Raw genomic sequence first — 16119 nt, 5'->3', positions numbered from 1 at the left:
CGGCCGTAAGAGGTGGAGCCAAGTGGGGTTCCAGCTTTGGCGGGAATTTTACTAGCCGACACCCCTGGGTCATAGCAGTTTTGTTTTAATTGCTTTTTTCTTGAATTTGCAACTTGCAAGAATTATCTTTGGATTTTAAATGCAAAACTTGAGGGTTATTTTCCTACAATTTTGTGATAAATTCCTTTAAGAATTAATGAACCTTGTTATTTTGCTTTATATTATGTCACATATATCATATTTTCTTTAATTTATATATGTATATATTTTTAATCAAAATAAATAGTGAGTTGGATTTGTTCGTGTGAGTATAAAAAATAGATTTTTTTTTATTTTTAACATCAATAAACTAAAATTATAATAAAATACTAAAAAAATATTAAATTAATAATTTTTTATGTCAAATTAATTTTTAAAGGTGTATTTAGAAGTATGGTAATAATTGCTTTTTAAAATATTTTTTATTCAAAAAATATATCAAAATAATGTTTTTTATTTTTTAAAAAAATATTTTTAACATTAATAAATTAAGATAATCTAAAAATATAAAAAAAAAATAAGCAAAATAAATTAAAATTTGATAAAATTATGGTTGCACCGCCGAATAAAACACCCCCTGGAACGCGTATAAACACAGTTTTTATCACAAAAACAAAACTCACCGGAAGCAGGGTCGGTTCCGAAGTTTTCTAGTCTAACCGGTTTAACGGTGTACTAGAACTGCTCCAATAACCATCCTTTTCATTTATCATTTTTTATCGACAACTAGATTCTCTCGGAGCCTCGTTTACAAAAATAAATAAATTCAGCTAAGATAAAAGAAACTCATTTTTCAGCTCCCGAGCCACCAAGATAGACTCTTTAATAAGAAGCAAAGCCTGGTTCAAAGGAAGAGAGCCATCGGGTCCCTTGCTGATTCTGTAATTTACACTTGCGTGTTTCGAAATATTCTGGCCACGAATTTTCTAATCTAATTACAGTAAACGCCTTCCTCACTTCTTCAAACATCCCCAGATTTAAAACGTGTTGCTTGCTTGACTGTATGACCACTGCCCAATTTAAGGGATCATGGAAACCTCAAGAGTTGAGAACGTAAATATTCCAGTGCATTTCAGAGTGTTTACAAAAATTTTAAAAAAAATTATTTCTATTTTAAATTAATATATTTTTTATATTTTTAAATTGTTTTAATATGTTTTAAAATAAAAAGAACTTTAAAAATAATAACAACTACCGTGACGATACATGTCAAGAATCCTTACAACTACCTGAGGTCGCTCTTATTTATCATCTGCCATTTGGTCTAATCTTAAGATTTCCTTTGCGAAGATTTGAATTTTCTTTTCGGGTGGAAGTATGTTGGGTCGTGTCGGCATAACTCTTGGCAGAGAGATAACCTACTAAAGAAAATAATCCCAGAAATCATGTTCAGGTTGCCTCTCTCTCACGCATGGCTATGGTCCGAAGTTGATGGAGAACAACATCCAATTCTACCGTGTCAAACCAGGCTTAGCATAAGCACGAAATAAACATGAACACGGCAACACAGAAATGCTGGCAACGCCCTTTGAAAGGAGGCACTTGGGAAATCTATCTAAACCTAGAGGGGGGAAGACAAGGGTCAAGCTGGAAATGCCCTCACCAATCAGGCAATTACCATGCAGAGTTCTAACAGGCATCGAATCTGACAGAGACATTCGGACCTAGGAATGACGAGTATTAAATAAAACACACACATACAAGAGAGAGTCATCTTCAATATCATTTACTGGATTTCAAACATTTATAGGGTGCTGTGATTTTAGATACCCTTAAGACATGCTTTGGCAAAAGCTATAGAGCATAAAGCAGTGAAACGTTTGATGCCAAGGCAAATCTCTTGCGTGATTAATAGCTAATGAGCATTGCCTTCCATACAAGTAATATGCGGAAATGAACTGTAGTCCATTGCTTCCAACATTACATTAGCAAAGTTTATCTATACATATATTCACAAACTTGCTACGTACATATTGATAAAAGGGGGAAGCGACATAATCCCGCCATCCTCATCAGCTTCCAACAATGGTTTATATGCACAAGTTTAAGCTGTGAGAACTGAAACAGCCAAGAATAAACAACCTGTTAGTTAATCTTTTTCAATTGAATCAAATCCAAGAAAATTTTCATTTGGAATTAAACACTGATTAGATTTCCACCTTTTACGTATATTTCTTCAAGTTCCTCTTTGCTCGAAATTGACCAAGTTTGTCTCTCCATTGAGCTGTAGAAATCACGGAAATTATGAAGATAGCAGCAGTGAAAATAACTAATTAGCATGCTAAAAGTATGGGGGCCACAGTGCGGTTTCAATAGACAAAGGGCAACTTAGGAAAATTTTGGAACCAGACCTTTCACAATGATGAACAGCAGGGAGTTTTAAAGTTTAAACCCACAAGTTATTATTACATTTGACTTTGTGTTCAATCAAAAGTTATTTATGTAGACTGGTATGTGCAGTGCAACGATACAAGAAAAACCAATCTGGTTTGTTTGAAATTGATGATGGCTATTGGCTAAATAGACAAAGGAAGCCACAAGGGGGGGGGGGGGGGGGGGAATGCAGGAAACATGCAGCCAAAAGGCAATGGGCGCAAGAGATTGAAATGAAACATACCAGCATCTCCATAACGCTCCTCAATGGCAGCAGTCAACATGTTGCGCACAAGATCAAACTCCTTGGTATCAAGACAAGGTTGACCAGTGGGCCTGAACCATATTAATTCCAATTACACTTTTCTTTCTCAAAGCATAGGCATAATTTAGATGGATTCAATTACTTACTGTGCAAATTACTAATTCAGTTATCAATCTGAAAAGGATGCCAAACTATTGATAGTTAACTTTAGAGTCACACACAGTAGCTATATTCTTGAATCTAGGAAAGGCCACATTAATCCCTGAACATGGACTACAAAACCCTTGCACATATACAAAGTCCTGACTTCACATATCTTGACTGGTGAACACCTGCTATCTAAAGATTTTGAGGCTCACCGATCTAGTTCAGTGAATAACAAGCCATTTGAAGCATGGGACTGAATTGGCTTTCCAGATTCAATGACTCTCATCCCATCACTGTATGCCAGGTACTTATTGACTTGAATAGGAACCTGCACAGAATTAGAAAAGATGCACCTCTACAAATCAGTAAACCATGGACAAGTTTGTGAGGGGTTCAATTTAAACACATGAAAGAATGCTAAAATTCCAACAGCAAAGCAAAAACTCGAGAAACCAGCTGGTCACTTCAGCAGTTGGCCTCTAACAAGATTTATTTCAGTTTACTACTTAAGTGACTCCACTGCAAATCTTGAATCAAACTTTCTTCTCATTCCTAGTAGACAAACAATTATCAGAAAGTTTCTCTCTCTTTCCACTAAAAGGAAAGGGAAAATGATGCAGGAAAAACAGAGAAACAACTAGCATCTTAATGATTGAAAGTACTAACTAGCATGTAGGTGTCAAACTCTGCATCATGATTTGACATACTTCACCAAGATAAAGATTTAAGGATTTCACCATTACATGCAACAGATATGAAACGGACATGAAAATCCATCTGACTCAACATTCCGCAACAAAGAAGTATGCATTAGCATTTCACATTCACATATACCAGATACAAAAGGTCATACATGAATACCATTTCAGTCAACATTTTTAGGGCTTTTTTCAACAGGAAATGTCAATAGGGCTTGTGCCTTCACCCAGTCAAACAAACTTTGGCTTAGAATATATTTGGTACACAGCCAATAAAAAGATAGGAATTCTGTCCACAATTCCAAATGAGATTTTACTTGAATGTCCTCCATCATGTAGACAACATGCTACTATTCTTCAAATTTTTCACATAAATGGGGGGGAGGGGGCAAGAAACGGAGTACCTTGCATCTAACTGCTATATTGATAGCATCTGATGGACGAAGATCAAAGCTGACACATTCTGTTTCATTACCAATCTGCAACAATGTCAAGGTGTAAACCCCTTATACCTGTAATTATACAAGTTAGTCAAATCAAATGAAAAACAAGGGGTATACCTTAGTGAGGTACAACTGAGCAAAGTATGCTTCATGCACTCTCTTAGTAACTCTTACGAGTTTGACCTGAGCATCATAATCAAAACATCGGGTAAATTTATTTATTTTTTGGATAAGAAACATAGGAGTGAATTGGTAATATTTCAATTGCAGTGGCAGACAATAAGGAAAGAAGATTTCATATCTCCATAGATTTTCTACGTTGAAAGCTGTAATCTGCCATATGACATTAAGCTATTTGTACACTTCCATGTTCTCAAGCCTGGCCTCTCTCTCTCTCTAATGAAAAGAAAAGAAGAAATACCAACTTACTTCGTAACCCATCTTTTCAACCATCTCCTTCACCACTTGATACATAGTTGGCCTTGCCTGGAAACCGACAGCCAAATTCCTCAGCATTGCTATATATGAAACAAATCCAAGTAGTTGCCAAAGTCCAAATTTGACAGCTCAATTATTCCGAAATAAAAATCCTACCACAGTAAGGAAGCTAAATACATACAATTTGGACATTGCGCACTGCTGCCATGAGCAACACACTTGGCATCTCCACTGCAATCAAATGTAAATCATCACTTCAAAAAGAAGAAGGAAGCAATACTCTTCAAAGTGTTTCAAAGAATCAAATGCTATACATTCGAAACTATCAAGTATAACAGTGAACATACAAACAATAATTGGGAGAAGAAGACCAGTCCCGTCTTCCATCTTCAATACAATTGCTGGATGCGGAGCGTTGTCTGGTAGATGCCCACCTTGAGGGTTGTTGTGGACACATCGCAAGTGCCTCCCATCCCTCATTTTGATCACAAAACCATCCGATCCACTCTTCACCTCAACTACATGAAAAGCCCAATTCAAATTAACAATTCACGTTTCACCCCAAACAAACCACATTACACAGAAAACTTCATTGATTACTCAAATAGCGCTAGGCTGAGTTTGGTTCGTGTACGGACCAGAAGCAAGAGATACAGGAAAGATAAAAACATGTTTGATTTACGAGACAATGACAGTAAAAAAGTGAAATTTTATACTTTCAGAACATGAACATGAAGAGCAAAAACATGTCCCTCTGTCATAAATGTCTCCGTCTTTTCTATTCTAGACAATAAAAAAGGCTACGCTAATAAAATTCAAAGGCAAACCATACCAGCTTCAACTACACTAGAGTTGACATAATCTCCATGATTTTCATTGAAATTCTCTGCTGTACTCCCATTACCATCTGATGATGAGCTCAAACTACACTGCACTACACTGCATCTTCGCGCTTTTAGTTGCCGAGAAGTAAGAACCACCTTAGATTTGCAACCACTTAAGCCCTTAAATCCCCGCAATTCACTTCTAATAAGCCAACCCTTCACCAACGGACCAGTCATCGGGAAGCTGTAAGTTCCCGCTTGTTTTGCACGCACAGCAGGATAAATTACTGGTCCTTGCAGTGACCCCATGTCTCCGCCTCCGAAAAAACAAATCAACTAAAACAAACATATACACGAGAGGTTAAAAATGTAATTAACAGAAAAACCGAGGTGAAATTGAAGATATATATATATAATTTACAATTTATGATCAAAGGAAGAAACCGTATCTTTTCCAAAATTAGAAACAAAAAACATAATAATTAAATAATTTTAAATTTATAAAAGAAAATCCACACTGTTCAAAATTTTATATGATCATCTTCTCCACAAATCAAACGAAGAATCACGAAACTGAAAATCAAAAAATATCCAGAACGGGAACGCACCTGAAAAAAAACGGGTCACGTGTAAACAGTAAAACCTTCAGTTTCTCGATCTTGTATTTACAATTTTCTGTAGAAACGATCGAAACAAATTAAAGAAAAGAAAGGATCAAAGGAGATGAAGTGGGTTAGTTGTTGAAGGAGGCTTAAGGAATTGAGAGCATTTAGAGATGGGAGAAGCGACAGTAGGCATCAGATAAAGGGGGGAATGAGAGACGGGGGGCGAGTAGATAAGAGATTCTGTTTTTTTGGCTTGGCTAAGGGAGGGTGTGCGAGAGCGAGAGAGAGAGCGAGCGAGGGGCGGGCGGGAGAGAGAATGAAGGATATAACTGGAGAGAGGTAAGCTGGGCTTTTCTTATCGATATTTTTTGAAAATGACAGTTTTAGCCTTGTCAGTCTGTTTTTAATGGCATACTGGTGGTATTTTGGCTGTGTCCGAATGACAAGACACCTTGATATGTGAAATTATAATCGTGCTGATGATTTTTACTGTTTGTCCGGTGGAAAATAGTTTTTTTAAAAAATAACTTTTAAAAAAGTAAATTATTTTATGTTATTATTAAATAAAATAGTTTATTTTCTAATTTATTTTCCATCCTGCCTTGTTATCTGCCATTTGAGAAAATTTCTTCAGCCAGTCTTGCATGCATTTCTTTTTTTATGAACGAAATAGTTTCATTAATCAAACCAATCAAAAGTCAAACTCTCCTGCTTGCAGACAAAAGGTGTTTACAAGGAAGAAGAAACCACTTTCAACTGCAACAAAACATTAATATCTTCAAAATATTACAACTGACATATCTCAGAGAACTTGGAACTTCAATATAGCTTCCTGCAATAAATTGGATCTGTAAACAAACTATTTTGTACTGCTTGTATGATGCATGTACTCATCACGTTTCTCAAAAATCATCTTCGGAAGAAATGAGAAATCCTTTGCCTCAAACCTATTAGAATTCGATTTACCGTCATTACACTTTCCACCAGTCTATCCAGCAATAGTTTCATTCTTAGAGTTCCTCACATTAACATAAGTTACAAAAGAATATTGAAAGCCATTTTCAACCAATGGTGGAGACGAATACCAAGGCTGAAACTTAGAAAAAGCAATGCTTGGAATGAACGTATCACACTCAACACTAGTCTCAATCTCCGTAACATGGATGGCATCACATCCTGGACCATTAAGTGTTTCCCTGCATCAAAAAACCAAAATATTCTGTGTAGCACAGTTGAGACTACCACGGAAAGTAAAGCATTCATTGACTAGCAAAATTACCTCAATATCTGGCCACCTCCTATGACAAAAACCTTATCAATTGAGAAACAATAGGGAGCTTCAGCTAACAATTCCAAAGCTGAGGAAATGCTCCCACATGTAATAACATTTTCTTCATCTTCAATCTCAAAACTCCGAGTCAGGACCACATTCAATCGACCCGGAAGAGGTCGGTACTTGATAGGAATACTTTCCCATGTTTTCCTACCCATCAAAATTGCATTTTGTTTCCCGGGATCCGATGTGGCCAGTGTAACCTCCTTGAAAAACTTGAGATCAGAAGGCAATCTCCAAGGTAACTTTCCATCCTTTCCAATCCCCATATCTCGAGTAGCAGCCACCACAACTTGGTAACTCCTCATTGGAATCTCACCCGCTATAGCAGTAAATCGTCTGTAATTTGAAGTTAAGATTTGAAATTTAAACAGCGGTGAGGTTGCAGCCAAAGAAGCTGAATTGCAGAAGCTGCTTTTGCTAGAATTCAGTAAAACCTAAAAAAAAAAAACATAGGCATGCAATTAGGGTAACTATATTAATTGGAAAATTAAAAAAAAATCCAAGAAAAAAAAATCTTATTGTGAAAAGTGAAAAACCTTTGATAGGAATAGAGCCCTCTGAGTACAATAATGCAACATCATCTGAATTATCTCCTGGATTATGATGAAATAGAAATTCTTCTGAGAAAAAAGGACTTTAATTTGCTGTTCAAACGCCAGATCGTAGGAGGTGCTGACCGCCGGCGAGATTTCGAACTGGAGCTGCGGTGGCTCTACTCCAGCAGCCAAGCGAGGGTCGCATGGGCTACATGTTGTTTATTTAGGAGGGCTATACCATGGGCTGGTACTCTGTGACTATGGTTTCGACCCATTATTCTCTTAATTGATGATTATGTTTGGGTGCGATATAATACAATGAATGTAATTAATTGTGTAAATATTTATTTGTTGGGCTATTAATATTTTAGTAATGTCATGGAGGGTTTTTTATATAAATTCTTATTTCAGTTTCTAATTTTTTTTTTAATCTTTGTATTTTATTTTTACTTACAAACTTATCCTTATTTGAAATTTTTCGGGCCCTTACATTTTTTTAAAAGTACAATTTAGTCCTCACAAAAATTTGTTGATAATTATGTTTTCACGTAATTATTATTAATCGTGTAATAGTACATTATATAGCTTTTTTATTTTATATAATGTAAAGAATCACCATAGTTGTAATGGTTTATTACATTATAATTTTAAAAGTCACAAAATCAAATATAGAAATATAATTAATAATTATATTATATGATTTATTAAATTCAATTAAACATGAAGTAATAGGTTAATTAATGGGTAAATTGATCAGCAGCCAGACCAAACAAATTTCCTAATCGCTTATAAAAGAAAATCCACACTGTTCAAAATTTTATATGATCATCTTCTCCACAAATCAAACGAAGAATCACGAAACTGAAAATCAAAAAATATCCAGAACGGGAACGCACCTGAAAAACAACGGGTCACGTGTAAACAGTAAAACCTTCAGTTTCTCGATCTTGTAATTACAATTTTCTGTAGAAACGATCGAAACAAATTAAAGAAAAGAAAGGATCAAAGGAGATGAAGTGGGTTAGTTGTTGAAGGAGGCTTAAGGAATTGAGAGCATTTAGAGATGGGAGAAGCGACAGTGGGCATCAGATAAAAGGGGGAATGAGAGATTGGGGGCGAGTAGATAAGAGATTCTGTTTTTTTGGCTTCGCTAAGAGAGTGTGCACGAGAGAGAGAGAGAACTAGAGAGGGGCGGGAGAGAGAATGAAGGATATAACTGGAGAGAGGTAAGCTGGGCTTTTCTTATCGATATTTTTTTAAAATGACAGTTTTAGCCGAGTGACAAGACACCTTGATATGTGAAATTATAATCGTGGTTAAGAATTTTGCCTAAAGTGAATTTTAAAAAAATAATTATTTTTTAATGTGAGGTAATGTAATAAAAAATAAATTGAAAAATATTTTTTAGTGTTTGGTTATATCATAGAAAATTAGCTGGAAAATAACTTATTAATATTTTATTTTTCTCAAGTTTATTAAAATAATGAGGTACAAATCTTACAAATTAAAAGGTTGAATGAGAATAAAATTGAAAAAAATATAATTTTATAAATTATCTCAAATAAAATAAATAATAATCAAAATAATAGAGATCAAATTTAGAAAATAAAAAAAATAAAAGATGAAGAAATTAAAATAATAATAATTAACATTTCATAAATTATTTCAAATAAAATAAGTAACAATTAAAAAAATAAAGATCAAATTTGATAAATAAAAAATTTCAATAAAAAATGATAAAGAAAAAGTAAATAACAATTATAAAAATAAGGACTAAAATTAATATAAAAATTAAATTTTAAGAGATGAAATTGAAAAATAAATATTCAAAACAAAATATACGTAGCAATTAAAAATTTAAGGATCAAATTTGATATAATCAGTAAATAATATGATATTTCTAAATTTTTCACAACTTCAGAAAGTGTTTTCCGCCTAAATTTTCTAGGAAAATACTTTCTTGAAAACTAAGTTAAATTTTTCTCTGACTAGAAATTGTTTTTCATTGACCAACTTTTCTAGTGACAAACAAACACGGGAAATTTTAGAAAGTAGTTTCTCCCAAATCAATTTTCAAGAAAGAAACATGGCTTTTATAAATACCCAATTATTTACCAAGTGTGCTAAAGCACTTCTTGTACTTTTTTATAATTGAAAATCACTATTTAAAAAATAAAAAATAAAAATATTTTTTCAACTTTACAAATTAGGTTACAATCTGAAATAATTTTATTTTTATTTATTGTTTTTGTTCTTTTTAATTACTTAATCCAATCAATTTGAACATAATTATTAATTGATATACATGATAAAATTACTCGAATAAAATCAAAACATTTAATAATAATAGAAAAAATATCGGTATAATCATGTCATAAAAACTTATATTACCAGCTTAAATATAATCACATTAAAAATAAAAATTCATGCTTGAAATACGAAATATAAATCATTTTTTCCTAAGTGAATGACTGACAATTACTATTAGAGTGTCATGGTATTTTCTGTCTCTATCCGGACAGTTTTAAAAAAAGTTGTCACCGAGAATATATCACTGTAATATTGTAGTGAGTATAAGGGTATTGTTGTTATTGATCAAATGGATAAAACATAAGGCCTGGGACTGGAGCCGAAGTTCTGCGAGGTCGCATCATTGTAGCAGAATCACGTTGCGGGCGGCCGAGAATATCACGATGCCCATATGACTGCCGCGTGTGTAATGATTGGACGGGTCGATCTGGATAAGTCTCTCTGCCTCCTAAAATATCAAATTTCTTGCTTTTTTCTTCAAAAATCAAGTATTCACTTTCACTGGGTCACTGCCCTCGTTTATCGACACACTGTTGTTATGATCGGCCAGTATTCTTCGACTTTTACCAAAATTATATAGGAAGTGGATAATTGTCGTAGCACTGGATACAATAAATTGCGAGAGTGAAATTATTTTTTTATTCTTCGTTTTTTTAAAAAAAACACCTCTGAAAGTGGAGGTGTTTTATTCTTTTCCACCATTAAAAGATTATTGGGAACAAGTTAGTTTTTTTAAAAAAAAAAATTCAATAAAAATATATTTTTACTCTCAAAATCAACAAAATTTAAAATTATTGAACAATTTTTTTTTTACTTTTCATAAACTTTTAAACAATAAATATATTTTTTTACTCCATGATCAAAACTATGCTAGGTTGTTAACCAAAGCTTTTTTTTTGTTATTTTCTTTTTTATATAATTAAAATATATTATTATCCTCATAAAAGATTAAAAAAAAAATAAGGTTTGTATTAAGAAGTGCTTTTGTACTTTGACTCAATTTTTTTTAATTACCAAGGCTATAAGTGGCGTTTAAATATTTTTCACGTTAACTTTTTTATTTTCTATTCAAGAAAACTGCTAGCATATACTCATTAGGTACTAACAAATAAATGACATCTGTACCATTTGGATGGTGCATGCAACATTATTTAGTATCCAAACATAACCTTTCATTGTATATTTAGAAGCGTTGCCATGTTTTTTTTTCTCAAAGCATGATGTATGATAACATAGGGTGGTTGGATTGTTGCTTGTAATAGTTTCCTTATTTTCTTTATCCTCTAAGATAATGTACACAATTATCCTTTTTGTTTTTGCCTTTTCAATTTTAATCCTTGTTTTTTTAATTTTTGTTTTTTTTTGTATTCATTTTATAAAAGTCTTGTTTATTTTCATTTAATCATCCAATTAAAAATTTTCATATGTTTTTTAAGTTTGATTTATTTTCAATTTCATTCTTCAACCGAAGTTATTTGTTTTTACTTTTTCAATTTCAACCCTTATTTTTTTATTTTTAATATATTCCCTTAGCCCTTTTGTTAAAGTTTAATATGTTTTTAATTTCATCTCTCAACCAAAGTTATTTGTTTTTAACTTTTCAATTTCAGCCTTTAATTTTTTTATTTTTTTTTATCTTTTATTTTTTTTATAAAAGTTTTGTTTGTTTTCAATCTAGTCCTTCAATTACAATTTTTTATATGCTTTTTTTTTTCCTTAATTTTTTATTTTAAATTTATTTTTTAACTTTTTGCAAATTTTTTACTGCCTTTCAATTTTCATATTTCAATTAAAGTTTATATTGTTTTAGTTTTTTTAATTTGACCTTTGTTCTTATTTGTTTCTCCTTCTATTAAAGCTATTTTTCAATTTAATACCCTCCTATTGTAATTTTTTGTTTGCCCTCCGATCATATTTTTTAATTTTCATCTTCAATCTTTTAATTAATATTTTCATTAAATTTTTTTGTATAATTGATTTTTTCCTTGATTTCATCTTTTGACATTTGATTTGTTGAGGATCCGGCTCCGTGTTTTTTTTATTTGTAGTGCTCGTGATCTAATAACTTGGATCGCGAGTTTAAAAATTTAAAGTCGTTCAACATCTTCTTTTTGTTTTGCTCATTTTTCATTGTGATCTTATCATTTTACATTAGTTTTTGTTTGATATTAGTTTTGTGATTGTCTTATATTTCTTTTCCATAGATTTATTCTAGTCGTATGACTTCAATCACAAGTTTTGCATGTTTTTTTTAATATAAATTTTTTTTAAAAAAATATTTATTTATTTATTTATTTTTAAGATATTATTCTAATTCATTTATAGTTTTTTTTATGTTTTATACAAATAAACTTTATTTTTCAAGATAAAAATATATTTATTTTTAAATCATATTTCTTATATGTTTAGCACTGCGTAGTACTCTTTTTTAGAATGTATGTTTATTTAATCAGTTTCATTTGTTTTTGTATTTCTATTATTTTTCATTAATTTTAATAAATAAGTTAAGTGAACACAGCGAGTTAAATATTTCAATTTGTGTGATTGGATATTTAGATCTACATTTATTTTTTATTTTTTATCTTGGTTATTGTTAACAATTTTATTTATTTATTTACATAGATGATTCTTGATCTATTTAATTACAAGCTTTCATATGCCTTTTGATTTACCATTAAGATAATCTGCATACCAGGTATTTTTTTTTGAAAAAAAATTACAAATTGAGATGAAACGCAGGTTAAATAGTTAGTATTTATTAAAACTGATTTAAAGATGGATCGAGCATAAGATTCTAAAAAAAAATACAACTTAAGAAGGAGTACTGGTTAAATAACTAGTATTTATTAAAACTGATTTGAGGATACATCTAGCGCAAGATTATGGTCACATATAACTTGGTCAATCATTTTTTAAAGTTTTTTATATAAAAAAAATCAAATCAAATTAATTAAATTACAGGTTGGTCCATTATATCAACTAAGTTAGCTAGAGGCTGACTTATTCTCACACCTGATCTAGGTTAGGAAATGGCTAAATGTCATAGCGACTCGTCATACAAGGTTTAGTCATGGTATTCTCAAGCGGAGGTTGAGTGTTCATCCATGTAATCAAAGCAAAAGTGGGTCATTACAGAATATATTAAAAGGCCTCGCTAAAACATTGAAGTAATCCACAACACCACCAATATTCTCAAACACTCTTCCCTGGATCTCTCGGCACCACTAGCGGCAGAATTATGCAGCAAACAACGTGTCTCTTGCTTTTTTTTAGAATAAATGTTTGTTTTTAAAAATAATTAGGCGTATATGATCGATAAGTCAACATGATCAATTCGGTAAAGAGACACTTCCTGCTATTTGACACAAGATTGATTCTTTTTTTTTCCCTTCATGGTACGTTCCTTTTTATTTTTTTGGTTAATTAAATTACAGGTTGGTCCATTATATCAACTAAGTTAACTATTTGTGCGTGGACCCCTGTTTCTTTTTTATTATTTTCAATGTTAGTTCAAGAGTTCAAAAGGTTTTCATATAATTTTAAATTCATTCAATGATAAGTCGGCCCATTTTTTAATCTCTATCTTTTTATGTTTTAATTTTGAACAGTGTTTGAGAATATTATGCTAACATGCCATTTAGAAGTGAAAGAGAGTATATAATTATTTGTGCGCGTGGTGTGGTTTTTTTATGGTTATTTTTATTTAATTTTATATTTTAATATTAGTTTTTATTATTATTTTTTATTTGATCATTTAATATTTTATTTATTTTTAACTGGTCTTCATAGTGTATTTTAATTTTCTTTCTATTAAATTATCATAATTTCATATAATTATTCTGATATTTTGTTGTGCTTGATTTTCAAAGTGTTGTTTTTGTTATCAAATAACTATGTAAAAAATAATTTTTTTAAAAAATTATTAATCTAAGTTGAGTCCGTGATTTTTGTAGCAAGTTTAATAAGTTAACTTGGATTGACTTGAATTAATATAATATATGATCATTTCAATATTTTTTTTCAAAAACATATCATTTAATTTTTTAAGCTAAACCAAGTTATTACCAATAGTTAAATTTATTTTTTTTCTTGTGCCTATACTTTTTTTTGTTCATTTTTTCTTATTTGATTTTTTTTCTAAGTTTGGCCCACCAAGAAGCATGGGAAGTAACATGATTGGTGCTAAAATCAGAATTTATGAAAAGAATTATTTTTTAAAAGCCGAACATACTCCTTTATTGATCATATCAAGAACCTTGTATACCACTTAATTCAAAATATATTTCATAGGATCACGGATACAGACCTGGTGATGGTGCCCACAATTTTAACGTCAAACTGTAATGTGACTTGTGCTTTGTTACATGTTAAATATTTTTTTATTATAAAAAAAAATAAACAAGCTTTTTCATTGTTTATCTAGATATAAAAAATATTCTCAATTATAAATTAAAATACTTATACATATATCTAATTAAATAAACTAATATTTAATTAAGAGATAACTAAGATTAAGATATTTGAATGTGAAAAAATAATGAAAAAAAATGAAAATCAATTCTTAAAAATTAAATGTCAGAGGAAAAGATAAATGAAAAAAATTTAAAAATGACGTAAAAACGATCAAAGTTAGCCTGAACCATAAAAACTCGTAATCATGGTCATGAAATTGGGATTGATATCATAGAAGGCAAACAAAAAAAACAAAGAAAAATTCTCAACAAAAAAATATTGAGCAATGAAACTAAAAAAAAAACAATTAAGTCAACCTGAGTTAACCTATTAACTATACAATCATGATTTTAGAATTGAGATCAATTTTTTTAAAAAAAATAACGTCAAACTTTGAAATCAAGAAAAAAAATAAGTGAAACAAAAGATGTTGACATGAGTTAACTTTTCAAATCTATAACTTGAAAAAATTCGCAGAGCCCAATCCTCAACAAATCAAATGTTGAAGGATAAAATCATAAAAAAAAATCAATTATACAAAATGACAAAAAATAGCAATAAAAAGAATAAGGGTGAAAATCAAAATAAAAAATAAATTAAAGGGTGATGAGAAATTTTTGTCATGAAGATTAAATTAAAAAGAAAAATAACTTTGACAAATAAAAAAAATTAAAATAATTAGTATGAAATTAAAAAAAATCATATTATATATTTGAATTGAAAGATAAAATTGAGAATTAACAAGACTTTAATAAAAGGGTAAAAAAAATAAAAATAAAAAGAATGAAAACCAATTAAAAAAAGACCACATGTAACAAGTTAGAATTGGAGGTTAGAATCGAAAATAAATAAAATTTTTATAAAAAAAATTAATAAAAAAACTACAAATAATAAAAATAAGAACTAGCATTGAAATACAAAAAATAAAAAGGACTCCCTTACATAACTTTGTCAACACGTGCTGCACCGTCAGGAAAATGATGTAGCGATGATCCTAATAACATGAAGGGAGGGCAATTTTTACCATCCGGTCTAAAAGGCATGGGCACCCTATTAGTGATTAGACAACACACGCCATTAATTATATTTGCTTTTAAATATTGATTGATTAACTAAAAAAACTAAATTACCCTCAATGGTCTAATAATTAACCAAAAAGCCCAATTGAAAATACCAAAAGGCTATTGGCCACATGATTTATTAATTTTATTTTTTCTTGATTCCATATGTATAGGTGTAAATTAAGAAAAGTTACGTATACCCTTGACCACATTTTTAATGAGCAATATAAAAATACCAAACTACCCCACCCATGGATCTCTCATCTTTCATCTGAAAGGCAAAATAGTCAATGCAATGTAGCAATAAATAGTAATTTTAGTACGTTTGCACAATATTTTTGCTACGTGTTTTATTGTTTTTGTTAATGTTGGCATGCATGATTTGATCAAGCCATCTTACCATGGAGACGGACATATCAACAATTTATAATTGGTTTGTTAATTTCAATCCCTGACTGATTCAAACCATGAACATGATTTTTTGATTAATTGTTTTTTAAAATTTTATTTTTTATAAAAATTTACAATAAAAACAAATTAAAATAACTTTAGCTTAAAATTAATTTATAAAAATCATACCCAATATAATATA

The 16119-nt window shown here is 30.7% G+C and overlaps 1 protein-coding gene and 1 pseudogene across 2 annotated transcripts; both read right to left on the bottom strand.

Moving 5' to 3' along the window:
• Positions 1–1858: 1858 nt before the first annotated feature.
• Positions 1859–8735, bottom strand: LOC133694749 (bifunctional nuclease 1-like). 2 transcript variants are annotated; one of them, XM_062116434.1, is made up of 11 exons: positions 8601–8735; positions 5236–5563; positions 4751–4921; positions 4585–4634; positions 4395–4451; positions 4083–4148; positions 3927–4001; positions 3037–3152; positions 2657–2748; positions 2199–2263; positions 1859–2097 (listed from the first exon to the last, which is right to left on the bottom strand). In XM_062116434.1, the coding sequence occupies exons 2-10, from the start codon at positions 5534–5536 to the stop codon at positions 2202–2204; spliced, it is 990 nt and encodes a 329-aa protein (XP_061972418.1). In that variant the 5' UTR covers positions 5537–5563; positions 8601–8735; the 3' UTR covers positions 1859–2097; positions 2199–2201. The 2 variants fall into 2 exon arrangements, with proteins under 2 accessions (XP_061972418.1, XP_061972417.1); XM_062116433.1 differs by lacking the exon at positions 8601–8735 and adding an exon at positions 5836–6154.
• Positions 6524–8743, bottom strand: LOC133694750 (bifunctional dihydrofolate reductase-thymidylate synthase-like; annotated as a pseudogene).
• Positions 8744–16119: the final 7376 nt, after the last annotated feature.

The sequence above is a fragment of the Populus nigra genome, chromosome 5 (genome assembly GCF_951802175.1).
Source record: "Populus nigra chromosome 5, ddPopNigr1.1, whole genome shotgun sequence".
Lineage (NCBI taxonomy): Eukaryota > Viridiplantae > Streptophyta > Magnoliopsida > Malpighiales > Salicaceae > Populus > Populus nigra.
The sequence above is the reverse complement of the archived record's forward strand: the minus strand, read 5'-3'. Positions and strand labels throughout refer to the sequence as shown.